This window comes from Carassius auratus, chromosome 11 (assembly GCF_003368295.1).
Source record: "Carassius auratus strain Wakin chromosome 11, ASM336829v1, whole genome shotgun sequence".
NCBI classification, from domain to species: domain Eukaryota; kingdom Metazoa; phylum Chordata; class Actinopteri; order Cypriniformes; family Cyprinidae; genus Carassius; species Carassius auratus.
The window spans coordinates 2073953-2087784 of NC_039253.1; the positions used below are offsets into that span (position 1 = coordinate 2073953).

The following is a 13832-nucleotide window of genomic DNA, read 5'->3' on the forward strand; positions in this document are numbered from 1 at the left end:
ATTATTCACTCATTATTCTCATTATAAACACGGTCAAAACTTTTCCACACATCAGACTTTGCTTTAGTTGCTGGTGCAACCAAAACCTAATCACCAGAGGCAAGCCTCCGTTACACCTGCTCAGCATTGATTTTCGCTTCTTTCTCGCGCTAATCGAAACATCACATGACCAATCGTTTACCTCGCAAACCGGAGCGCAAGCCCGAACCCGGCCCGAGCCCGTGTAAGATTATATAAATTAAGCCCGAACTCGTCGGGTCCCATCAGGCTTTTTCAAATAATTGATTTTGATTGGATTTTAAATCTAATAATTTGAATATTACATTTAAAGGGGCCATGAATTATTTATTATTTTAATAACTTCACACAAACACACTTATGTGCATGTAAAATATTATTTTCAAGCTTTATTCTTAATTTCATTGAACTTTTTTAACCTTCATTGTAAACCTCTGAAATTATAAGTTTATTATTTTTTTTAAATAAACACTTAAAAAATATTAATACTAATATTAATTATAATTAAAATATGATTTTTTCCCCCACAATATTTGTGCACAATATTTTACGGCCATTTCATCCATATTGACTGAAATAATAATGTGTGTCAATAAATAAACAGCTCTTTGGAATACTTCAATTCTGATTGGATTCTAAATCTAATTATTATTTTAGTTATATTTAAGAACTTTGTGCAATATTTAATTTTCCAAATGACTTCTTTTTAGTACAAAGTAATATATATATAACAACATTTTACACAGTCTTTGTAGCTAGAGCGGTTGGTGTCATACTCACATTGCAGTCATGGCCTCGTTCTGGAAGGTGACGAAGGCCATGCCCAGAGGTTTGGTGTTGACTTTCTCCTTCTCCTTCCTGTACTCCTCTTTCAGTTTGGCCTCCAGTTTGGTGTAATAACTCACAGCCTCCTCCTGCAACAGCACACAGACTTACAGCTCCACTGCATCACAGAACATCTCCCAACATCAGCAGACACCGCCTCCAGAAACCATCCATCACTTCATTTCAGTTCCTCTGAATGATGCTTTTATTTCAAAGAGACGCTATAAGAGTTCATCAAACCCAGAAAACTAGTGAGGCTATTACTGATTCAAGTCATTTCATTTAAAAATATTTAGAAATGATCAGATATGTTCTGACTTATTAAATGGCTATTTGGAATGCTTGCTTTTGATTGCATTCTGATTCCAATTATTTGATTGTCATACAACCAATTAAAAAGTTGTTTAATGAAACAATATAATATTTTAAATGCAACTTTTAAATCATTTTTTTAAATTAGCAAAATACGTTTATTTATTCATTATCCAATCATGAAAACATTTTTTTTACATGAAGGCCACCAATAAATATTGATGATATTATACTTCAGTAGATATGAATTAAATGAACAATTTTAAATAGCAGCCATTAGATGGTGAATGTTTATTAAATGTTTAGATTTAATAATATATTTTAAGACACTTGTTTAATTAAAAGGAACCAAAAAATAATTTATATATATATATATATATATGCATCAGTAGATATTTAAACATTAACTCATTTTTAAATGAGTCATTCTAATAAGTGATTTATTTATATTTTATTTTTTATAACTGTTTACATGAAAGCAACCAATAAATGTCTAATTAATTAACATTTAAATACTACTGAGGTATAACAAACAACTTCAATTAAGTCAGTTTAAAGTGTCATTATTTGTTTTTAATTGTTTACATGAAAGCAACAAATCAATGCTGACTATATTATACCTTTAGCACATATTTAAACATTAATAAATAATTTTAAATAAGTCAATTTAATAAGTCCTTCTTAATATTTAATATACAATAAATGCTAACTACTTAATTATCTACTGAGGTATAATATAAACAATTTTACGTCAATTATTTAAGTCAAATAAAGTTAATTTATTAAATCATTTTTATTTATTTATATTGCATGCATTAACTGTTCACTGTAATCGATATTTAAAAACTAAATAATGTATTTATCCTATAATATTTAAAATAATTTATTACAATAAAAATGAAACAATTATATCAACTCCCTTCACACAGTTGTTTATTTATCTCAATATTAATATAATAAGTAGTACTGATACTGTAGGTGACAATCATACTCAGAAGCCCAAAGGAAGAAAGTTAACTTGTATTGGTAAGTGATGAGTTTTCTTCCTGCAATAACGCTTTGCACTGTGCATTGACAGCACAGAGGCATTGTGGGTAATGGGTTCACACCTCTTCACAGCCTGTAATGGCGCAGCAGCACAGGTGACCGCAGGGTTTGGGGTTGATCATGGCAGGGATGTGCTCCTTAGCCATCAGATCCGTGAAAAACTTCTTACTGCGTTCAGTCTTCTTCCTGCAGGACACACACACACACACACACACACACACACACACAGAAGCTCGTTTAACAGATCGATAAGAGGTCAGATCAGTGGATAGACTCATTTCTGAACCTAAAAGAGAAAGAGCTTCCTATCCGGAGCGGTTCATTAAAATCTAGAACTGTACCTCTCGGCGTTGAGGGACATCAGTTTGGCCACATTGTAACAAACACGTGCTTCCAGTACGACACAGTTCTCGTACCCCTGTCTGAGAGACACAAATCAAGAAATCAACATCTCACAGACAAACAGCTAACAGTGGTAGTGTGTGAGTGTTAATCATGGAAATGCAAGAACTACATCTTCTGAAGTCATTTGCGATGACTGGAGTTTATTATGGATAAACACTGTTCAAAGGTGTGCAGTCAGTAAGATTTGCTGTTTGAAAATAAACTAATACTCGTATTTGACAAGGATGCATTAAATTAATAAAAAGTGTCACTTAAGAAATGTATAATGTCACAAAAGAGCTCTTATGCTTTTCTTAAAAATAAATAAATAAATAATTCCCATCAAAGAATCCTGAAAAATAAAAATGCATCACCATTTTTTTTCTTCTAATGTTTAAATCGTGTACTGATGTATAATAGAAAATATTAAAATAAAATATATATAAAAAAATGAAATATCGCTAAGAACATTAATATAAAGAATAAAAAAAAATTATATTTAAATATCCACTGAGGTACATATTTCTTTTTTTTTGTACTCAATTTTTTATTGTCTTGTCTTGTCGGGTAACAATATAAAAGAGATGTTGTGACAGTACAGATATATATATAGCAATACATTCATCACCCTCCCATCCCACCCCCCTCCCACCCCTACCACATGGGATACAACAAAACTATCAACTTCAAGTTTAGAGTCATCATTGAGAAGATGTACAACAGGGTCCATGGGGAGCTGAATATCAATCAGATCAGACAATGCTTGTAACACCTTATTCCAAAAATCATAGATCTTGGGGCAGTCCCACATTATATGCATAAAAGTCCCCAAAGTATTTTGTGAGCACAAGGTACAAAATGGGTGTGGAGCATGACCTATCAAGTGTCTGATTCTAGGAGTAAGATATGCCCTATGAGATATCTTCATATGAATAAACTGATGATTAGGATTATGAGAGGAGCTACATATATTATCCCAGCTTGTGTTCCAGTCTATTTCTCTACGTCTGAGTGCCATTGCACGGTCCCATGCTAATGTACTAGGCTTAGGAGATAAATATGATAGTAACCTGGCATACAGAAAAGAGACGACACCTTTTGGGGCCACCTTTATCCAGCCGACTACTGGGTGCTCCTTCATCTCTGAGCCCCATACAACCTTGTGTGCTTTGAAAGCTGACCTAAGTCTGAAGTAAAAGAATAAGGAATGTCTAGGGATACCATAAAGTGAAACCAAGTCATTAAAGCTTAGTAAAGAATCTTCACCATTTAAGTCTCCAATGACCCATATACCCTTCTCTGCCCATACATCATGAATGAACGGCTTATTTCCAGACAATAACTTGTTATTACGCCATACAGGAGATGTTTTATGCCATTTTGATGTAAAACCCACTAATCTCTCAACTTGTCTAATGATCTGAAGCATGTATGTCAATACTGGGCCATACCTCAATGTACAATGGTTAATGGAGAGACCAGAAAATAGAAAATCCCTAAGCCTAATGGGAGCAATTATGTCTTGTTCTATTGTCTTCCATGGTGATATAGAATTTGGATCCAACCACTGCTTCATTGGACGCAAGATAAATGACCAATGATAGTATTTAAAGTTGGGGAATGCCCAGCCTCCTTCTAGTCTGTTATGCTGTAGTGTGGTCCGTTTAATACGTGGTCGCCTCCCATTCCATATATATTTTGTGAGTAGCGAGTCAACACTGAGGTACATATTTCTTTATTATTAGTTATTATTGTTACTGAATAAATGAAAGTAACTAGCAAATTCCTCTTTAAAATACATCTTAAAAGTAACATTATAATATACATTTAAAATGTATTAATTGACAAATTAATTCGAATCAGATTCCAATCGAAATCAAATATTCCAAGGAACATTCAATATGTTTTTAATTAGAATTCTATACTTTTATTGATCATGGATGCATTATAATGTTACAAAAGATTTCACATAAAAAAAATCAGTTTCCACAAAAATCTAAAGCAGCACAACTGTTTTCAACATTGATAATAATCAGAAATATTTCTTGATCAGCAAAGATCAAGTGAAACTGAAAACTGGAGTAATGATGCTGAAAATACAGCTGTGCATCACAGAAATAAATTACATTTCAACAGATATTTAAATAGATAACAGCTGTTTTCAATTCTTCAAAATATTTTGTAAATAAATATTTTTACTGTATTTTTTTGATCAAATAAATGCATCCTTGGTGCACTTCTTTTTAAAAACACTAGAGACGCCGAACATGTGGACGGTATTGTCTCTTTAGCTAAAGTCTCTCTAGTCTATACACATCACAGTGAACAGCAGCCGGTGATGTTTTCCTCTGATTTCAGCATTTTTCAGTCTGAGGAAAATGACTTTAGACACTCGAGTCTATTCATAGCTCCTCCCCAGCGCCTCATCACACTCACTTTTGGCAAGCGCAGACTCGGCTGATCGGCCACATGCCTCGAATTTAAAACACTCATTTAGACCATCACGGCACATGCTTGGAGAAGCAGAGAACGTAGACATCCCTGACGCCCGCTAACATCCAAACCACACGTGATTTTTATATTTCACATGACTTACAGCGTAGGATGCAAATGCAAAGGAAAATATTGTGTTTGAAGCATAAAGAGGAGTAATACTTACTCAAAGTGCTGTTTTATATGGCTTTCTTCTGCATATTTGGAGATGCCGTTGATAAATAAAGTGCGTTTGACCTGAGGAGAGAGGGGAAAACATGATATTTGGGTTATTTACACATGCAAAGGCGCTGGAGGACGTTGAGGCACGGATCGAGGTTAAACGTTCGGCTCAGAAATGTAGGTCAGTGCTATAGACAGACTTCATGAATATTTCATAAGCGTTACAGCATGAGCGATGAGCTGCATACGTCACGAGACTCCCCCAGATGGCTTTTTTGTGTTATTACTGTATATAAAATAAAGAAACGCTCCACCAATAATCATTTAATCACATTGCAAACCAGTATAACCCAGACGGAGATGTTTAGCAAAATGTTCATGCTGCACTTTTTGCATTTAACCCATTTAAAATCTGCATACTAATTCAACATTAAGAGTCCTCTTGGACCTAAAGAGTCATTATTTCATAAAACACCCATAATAAGTGTCATCTAAAACCAAACTGAAGACATTTCAAAGTTTGGAATGATTTTATTAATGAAAATTTTGTGAAATACTTTGAAACTGCAAATGGAACTTAACCCATAAAAATGTAAATAAAAAAAAGTTTCAAACTAAATAAATTAAATTTTTACTTGCACAGACTTTCACACTTTTTTTTTTAAAACACAATTCAGTCCCAAAAATATGTGAGATATGGGGGAGTATATACATTTTACCAAAGGGTTTCTGACTAATATAACTTCATAGATAATTTTACAAAAAGTATTTCTGACACCTAATGGTACCCGGGTCCTAAAAGACCCAAACATGCAACATTACTTGTTTTAATTGGTTTTAAATAAATAAAAATGAAGTTATATATTGTATTTTGAAGGTTTCAAAGCATTTGCAAAGTTTTGCTCCCTTACTATTTTTTTTTTTTTTTTTATGCATCTCTTCCAGGTCAAAGCGGACCCTGATTCATTATGAGGGTTAAACAGGAACTGTTCCTTTAAACTGACGCGGATCACATACCAGATCATCTTCTTTGTAGTGCATCTTGGACGTGTGGCGTCTCATGCTGTAGACGGTGAGGAGCAGGTACATGAAGGCAAAGGATGTGTGCAGCCATAAAAGGTTATTTCTGAATAATAGAGAGAAAGAGACACGTCCACGTTACCCAGAATACTCAAAATGCATCATGACATCTTCAATTAAAGTGCATGAGGGGAAAGAGGGTTGAAGTATTTGTGCAATGAATAAACTGTCTCACCCAGAATTCAAGTTGGCGATTGTTGTGCGTCCAAAGCTGTATGCATTATTTTCTGAGGGAAAAATATAAAACCAACTTAAATTGTGCTTTTGAATGCTAACGAAAGACACTATCATTTTGTGAGCTGAGCATAGTCACAGAATGCTAGAGAAATCTTTTTTTAATAAATTGTTAAATATTATATATATAATTATAAATAATTATATCTTTAATTATTAATTCATGATTTTTCATTTATATATATATATATATATATATAAAAATGAAAAATAATGAATTAATAATTAAAGATATAATTGCATAAACAACTAAAGAAATAATGACAACTTAAAATATAAAATGAAATAAATTAAAATAGAAAATCCAATAAAGAAATTAATAAAAATAAAAAAGGATAAAATCTGAAATGATAAAGAAATGTAAATCAATAGAATCAAATTAAAAAATTAGACACATGAAACAAAACCAAGAATAGAGTACATGATATTTTAAGTAATATTTTTTTAATTACATTATTAAGCAAACGAGGAGACTTGATGACAGCGAGAAAATTAAACTAAAAAACTAAACAAAATACTAAAACAATTAACTAAATTAACTAATAATACTAAACCCATAACAAAATAAATAAAAGCTATACTTGAAAATTCAAATGAAAACAGAAAATATAAAAATATAAACTAATTAAAAATATTAGAATAATAGTACATCAATGATAGTGAACCTGGCCCGTACCTTCTAAGGTCTCAAATATACAAGAACTATAGATAAAACATTTCATCTTTTGATGCAATGTGTTCCATTTGAGAAGTGGACGATTTCTATTGTTATGTTGCATGTCTAAATGGCTCATAAAACAACAAACTATAATACGTCTCCTTACATACTGCTCAAACATTTGCATCATGCATGTTTCTGACCAAACTCTCTGTCCTCTGTGACTCTGTCCACATTGCTCCCGTCTCTGAGAACTCATGCAAAGTGTTTTCATATGTTTGACCTCTTCCAATTAGTTTGTGTCTTTGGGCTGCTCTCTATGTCCTTTTTTCCCTGCAACAGGCATCTAATTACCCAGCGAGTAGATAGCAATTCAATCTGATTACTGCAGAGGAGCGCCGTGGATTAACCGTCTATGATGATAATCTACAGTGCACCATGAGAGAGTATCTAATGATGGAGAGTTCTGTGCTCAGAAAACAACCGGACGATAATTGGAGTCGTATATCTTTTAACTTTATCTTCGGCTGAAAAACATCAGCAATAATCACCAGCTTTTTGTTGCTGATACAATAATTTATGATTAAATGTGTGAACATGTAAACAGCCCACATATACAGGTGATTTTTAGCATGCGGTTCCACTTATTAATCCTGTAAAGGCTGACATATGGAAATAGATAAAATAGAACCATTTATTGATCCTTCAAACAAAATCTTAAATAAATAAATGTTAAATTAAAAATTAAAAGCTAATTGAAATAATAAACGTTTAAATGAATGCAAAATATGAAATCATTATACATAATGGAAATATATTTGAAATGAAAAAGATTTAAAAAATACACTTAAATAATAAAATCATGAATCAAATATTTTTTAATGACACTTATAATTAATAAAATCATTTTAAAATGCTAAAAATAAAAATTATTTTGAGTAAATGAAACTCTGTACTTTATTATTATTGGCATAGCAATTTTTTTAATAACATTATTATGTATGTTTTCTAGGCTGATTTTACAGAGGGACGCAGGAACAGAAACGTTGAAATCCAGTCTCCTAGGGGTGAACCAATCGTTTTTCTCTCTTGGTTTTAAGCCCTGCTTTATGCAATAGAACAATATCGGCATCGGTACCGACCATAAGTTGCTTGGTAAAATCGGTATCAATATCGGCCAAAAGTTGCTTGTTAAAATCGGTATCGATATCAGCCAAAAGTTGCTTGTTAAAAATCGGTATCGGTATCAATATCGGCCAAAAAAAAACATACATCCATGCATCCCTACTTTACAGGGTTAATTAATCCTTACAAAAAGAACAGAAATGGCATATTTTCCTATATGAGATACAATACTGATTAAAACGAGCCAAAATTAATAATCAGCTATGAATACATTGGTCACTGATATATCATATTAAATACTAGTAAAGTAAATACTTTTAAGTGAATAACACTTTTTATCACTTTATCACCTCTAATGGACCTACAATCGCACCGCTGACCTCTGACCTCTCTGATGCAGGACTCACCCAGCAGGTTGCCTGAGAAGTTGACCGGCAGAACGATGCCCACTGACAGCACACCCACCACAACCAGCAGACCGATGATGTGCCGCTGGAACGACAGGTAATGAACGGCATCTTCACCACACTTCTCCCGGATCTCCTCGTCCCTTTGGGGAATGAGACTCGCGTTAGTCACCCTTCATACTTCATGATAAAGAGAACATATAGAAAGAGAATGCTTGATTACAGAGTATGGACTACAGACAATAAATAATGGAATAATAGTTTTAATTACGGAATTGTAAGTACATAGTATGGATGGCAACATGCAGATTATGTAATATATAGTACTAGTATGGGGTAAATAGTATAGTTTACTGTCATTGTTAAAAGGTCCAGCAGAGGTTGTACTTCCTTCGCTAGCTGAGGAAATTCAACCTGCCACAGGAGCTGTTGAAACAGTTCTACATCGCCATCATTGAGTCTGTCCTGTGTTGATCCATAACAGTCTGGTTTGGTTCAGTTACCAAATCAGAAATCAATAGATTACAACGGATAGTCAGGACAGCTGAGAGGATAATCGGTGACCCTCTGCTCAGCCTCCGAGATCTTTACATCTCCAGGGAAAAGGGCTGAGATAATAACCTTTGACCCCTTACACCCAGCTCACGCTCTCTTTGAATGGTTGCATTCTTTGTTTTCTTAAATTAGTGTTATATTCCATCTCTACGGTGTTATTTCTATGCATGTCTGCATTATATCTGTACTTGACGTGTGCCGTTATTCTGTAATGCAATAAATGATGACAATGAAGAATATGCACAATACTGTTATCGTGGGCACTTCAAAATACAGAGAATAATTATTTCTAACTAATTATTCAGAATTTTGAATGCATTCTAAGAATACTTTTCCCATCAACTGGTCACAACGCACAACACCGCTGTATGAAAGACGTGTGTGCAATCTGACGAAAACTAGCAAGGATGAGAAGCGAGACACTTTGGATAACGCGCATTTTCACTCTCAGACAGCAGATGGCGCTAAACATAATGTGGCTGTTACCCTGGAAACCCTGTAAACAAAACAGGTTTCTGTTTCGGAAAGTTTAAATAATTTATATAGCCATTCAGATTAGTGTATATGCTATGCTGTACATCACAAAACCAAATACTTAAATATTTAGACTTAATAGGCTTATAGTTTCAAACATGCTCTAGATATTGATTGATGAGCTAACATGAAAAAAATGTTGTCCAGCTGACAAAAACTGTTTGGGAAACTCTTGTACAGAACAATGCAGTACAGATCTAGCACTCTGTGTTCTGTTGTGCTGTGCTATTGATAATAACCACCTCACAATAAAGGAAAAGAGCCACTTACTTTATTCTGAATATGGCCGTCAACCAGGAACAGAAGCCCTGAAATGAAAGCACATCAAACAATAAATGCGTGATGAGCGCAGACACACACACATACAAACAAAATAATTACTGCATGCATTAATACTTCTTTGGGGTTTTATGGCTTCAACATATCCGGCCAGGCCTATAAAAGGCTCTTTGTGAGAGTATGTGAGGATGCCTGCTGATTTCTCCAGCAGGATTAGAGGTGAATACAGGTGAAGACAGCCAGAAGATGCCGAAGTCCTGCACTGATCTTTTAAGAGGCTGGAAAACATGCTTAAGATGACATCTCAAAGGCCGATTTTGGTGGGTGATGTCACCTGTTAAATTTTCCTGATGAAATCTCCTCCTACACATGCTTTTGGAGGATAAATTACACATTCCCCTCTAAATTAGTGATTTACCGATATATTGCCAAGGCCGATATATCGACCGATATTTGCCATTTTTCAATTATTGGTATCGAACAATAAGTTTTTCTCCGTGCCCAATGTGTTGATATTTCCAAGGCCGATAAATTATCTAATATTTGCCATTTTCCAATTATCGGCACTGGACAGTCAGTTTTTTTGTTTGGCCGATGTGCCGATATAGCCATGTATGATATATCGGCTGATATTTGAAAGATTTTAAACTACTAGACAATCAGTTTGTGCGTTTGGCAGATATGTTGATATCACCAAGGCCGATATACAATATTGCATTTTTCAACTTTCGGCATTGGACAATCAATTTTTTCTATTTGGCTGATGTGTTAATATTAACAAGTAAGGGTGTAATGTTATACGCATTTGTATTTAAACGATTGCTACGAGGCTTTCGGTTCGGTACGCATTACAAACCGAACGAAAAATAAATATTCCAAACATTGCGATGTAACCAATTACCCCAACCCCCTTATTAAAAAGCAAACTGAACCGTGACACCACTGTGTTTTATCAAACCGAATCATTCATTTTGTGAACCGTTACTATACAAGACTGATATGTCAGCCATTGTTTCCCATTTTCTAAACTATAAGCCAATGCGCCAAGATAAACATCGCTGTATGGCAGATGTATTGCTATCGGTATTTTTTTTTTAAAAGCCAACACGTTTTTGTGTTTGGCAGATGTGTAAATACAACGAAGGACATTTTTTTTTCTTGGCCAATGTGTCATGTTGCCAAGGCTAATATTTTCAGCTGTTGGTCAGTTTTTCTGTCAATATCAAAATTGCTGTATGGCCGATGTGTCAATATATTATTTTAATTAACAATTAAAAGCAATAAGTAAAGCAAAAATATTATAAAAGCAAAAACATTTTTGTTTAACTTACTTTGAATTGAATTCAGTTTAATATAGGATTATAGTTGGATTTCAAATGATGCAACATTTACTTTTAGCCTGCACGCCTCGATCAAATGTAATTTTTGTCTCTTCGTATTTAATTTTTTTTTTTTTTTTATCATTCAAATAATTTTGACAAATAATTTTAGTTTCAAATTGTTTTGCAAATATATGAATAATGTAAAAAAATATTAATTTAATTATTATTTTTTTGTTTTTGTTTTTTACATTCTATAAATTAAGTATTGTTATATATCAGCTCTATGCTGACCATTAAAAAATCTATTTTGGTCAACCACTACTGTAAATCACTTCAAGGGATCCTGAGGTTTCAGTTTGAGGGAGTTATTTGGAGGTTTTGTTGAGTCAGTTTCTCTCCTGAAGGCTTCTGGGGAATTTCAAGGACGCCGTCCGAAATGAGCACAGAAACGCTGGTTCATCATGACTGTGATTTAAAACAAAAATGATGGAGGGAGGAAGTTCTCGCCCTCTATGAAGGCCTTTGTTTCTTTCAGAGCATATATAACATTGATGTGAGGTCAGTGTTGCATGGAAAAATCAATAGAGTCCATGTGGAGTGAGAAGGGCTGGGAGAATCGCTTTGGGAAACGTGTAATAAAGACACTGAGTTTGATCCAAAGTCAAAGTAAAACTGCCAACTTGTACTGAAAATAAACTGTTTCATGAAATGAATTACTTTAACATCCCTTTAACTTGGCTTTACTTTCAGATACATTTACTAAAAAAAAAAAAAAAAAAAAAAAAACACTCACCAATGCTGCATTTATTTGGTCAAAAATACAGTAAAATCAGGAATACTGTGAAATATTATTACAATTTAAAATAGCGGTTTTCTATTTGAATATATAGTCAAATATAATTTATTCCTGAGATCAAAGCTGAATTTTTTTTCCCTCCAGTCTTCAGTGTCACGTTTATTCAGAAATCATTCTGATATGCTGATTTGCTGCTCAAGAAACATTTCTGATTGGAAACCATGATGCATTTAATTTTTTCAGGTTCTTTAAAGAATAGACAGTCCAAAAAGAACAATATTTTTTTAAATGGAAATCTTTTGTAGCATTATAAATGTCTTTACTGTCACTTTTGATCAATTTAGTGCATCCTTGCTGAATAAATTTATACATGGATGGGTGTGTGTATGCAGATGAGAGGAGGGGGCGGGGCCAAAGGAGTGAATGACAGGTGTCTCACATTATCTCGCTGTTCGAAATCCACTGAGCTGGAGACGGAGGTGAGACGTTCATATCGGTCTGGCGTTTCAGAATGAAGAGCTGAAGCCACACTGTACACAAACACAAACAAGAGACAGAACGCAGAAGGAAAAAGAGAAAGAATAAAATGAGAAACACTTGCTCAGGTCTTCTGCAGAGTTCAAGTGGATGTCTTTGGTTATTCTGAAGGCCGAGGGGAGCCAGACAGTCAGAAAGCCTAAATATTCAGGTCCACTCAGGCAAATATAGGTCAGTCTCATCTCAGGGTAGATGGGATATTAAATATTTACAGGCTTGAGGAACAGAGGATACATCTGCAATTCACGTTTCCCTCCGGATGCTAAAATATATTCATCCACAGTTGAGATGAAGCGTAATCTCCCAAAACACACTGCAGCACAAACACAGATCTATACACCCTGTCAGGATGCTACTTAAACTCCGTTTTGAGAGTTTAGAGGCTACAAACATATTAATCATTTAAATCCAAAGTCATTTATCTGCTTTAAAAAAAAAAAAAAAAAAAAAGTCTGATAAAATTAGGCTGATATATACAGATTTCCTTTTTTATTGTCCAATTATTATAAGACAAAAATAAAACAAGCTTATTAAATTGATTACTCTTTACAAATACATTTAAGCAACTTATGCACTTTAAAATAAAAAAGTAAAAATACACAGCAATTGCTTTAAACAGCAATTAAAGATTCAGATTAAACTATTATATAATTTTTTTTCTAATATAATTTATTTTATATGGATAAACATTAAACCGATAACTCATTTATGAACACACTTTAGCACCTAAAGTCATTTATTTACACATTTTAAATAATTGCTCACTAGCTCACAACTTTCATACAGAGCTGTTTTAAAAACTGTACTTGAGGACATTATCTCTGACGTTACTAGTTCCTAGGTGAAAACCTGCAGGTTTAAAGGGCCAGATCCTCTTTTTCTTTGTGAAACTGACTCCAGAACAGCACTGACACAGTTTGAAAAATGATCCTGTCGAACGCATTATTACCGTGGTTTCTCTTCTGTAGGTCTGGATGACTGACAGACTCATTAGACTAACAGAATAAGAAGTACAGTATCCATGAGGGACGCAGGAATCATCCTCTCTGAAGCACTGCTGCAGC

The 13832-nt window shown here is 33.9% G+C and overlaps 1 protein-coding gene across 3 annotated transcripts in view; it reads right to left on the reverse strand.

The window, feature by feature from the left end:
• The window catches only part of LOC113110712 (CSC1-like protein 2), a 47042-nt gene that overhangs the window by 12749 nt on the left and 20461 nt on the right, over positions 1 to 13832 (reverse strand). For all 3 annotated transcript variants that reach the window (XM_026274866.1, XM_026274864.1, XM_026274865.1), the window contains 9 exons: positions 12671 to 12761; positions 10105 to 10142; positions 8746 to 8888; positions 6497 to 6548; positions 6259 to 6367; positions 5246 to 5316; positions 2544 to 2624; positions 2265 to 2388; positions 799 to 932 (listed from right to left, as the gene is read on the reverse strand). In XM_026274866.1, coding sequence (XP_026130651.1) covers positions 799 to 932; positions 2265 to 2388; positions 2544 to 2624; positions 5246 to 5316; positions 6259 to 6367; positions 6497 to 6548; positions 8746 to 8888; positions 10105 to 10142; positions 12671 to 12761 — 843 coding nt within the window. The remainder of the gene's footprint in view (positions 1 to 798; positions 933 to 2264; positions 2389 to 2543; positions 2625 to 5245; positions 5317 to 6258; positions 6368 to 6496; positions 6549 to 8745; positions 8889 to 10104; positions 10143 to 12670; positions 12762 to 13832) is intronic.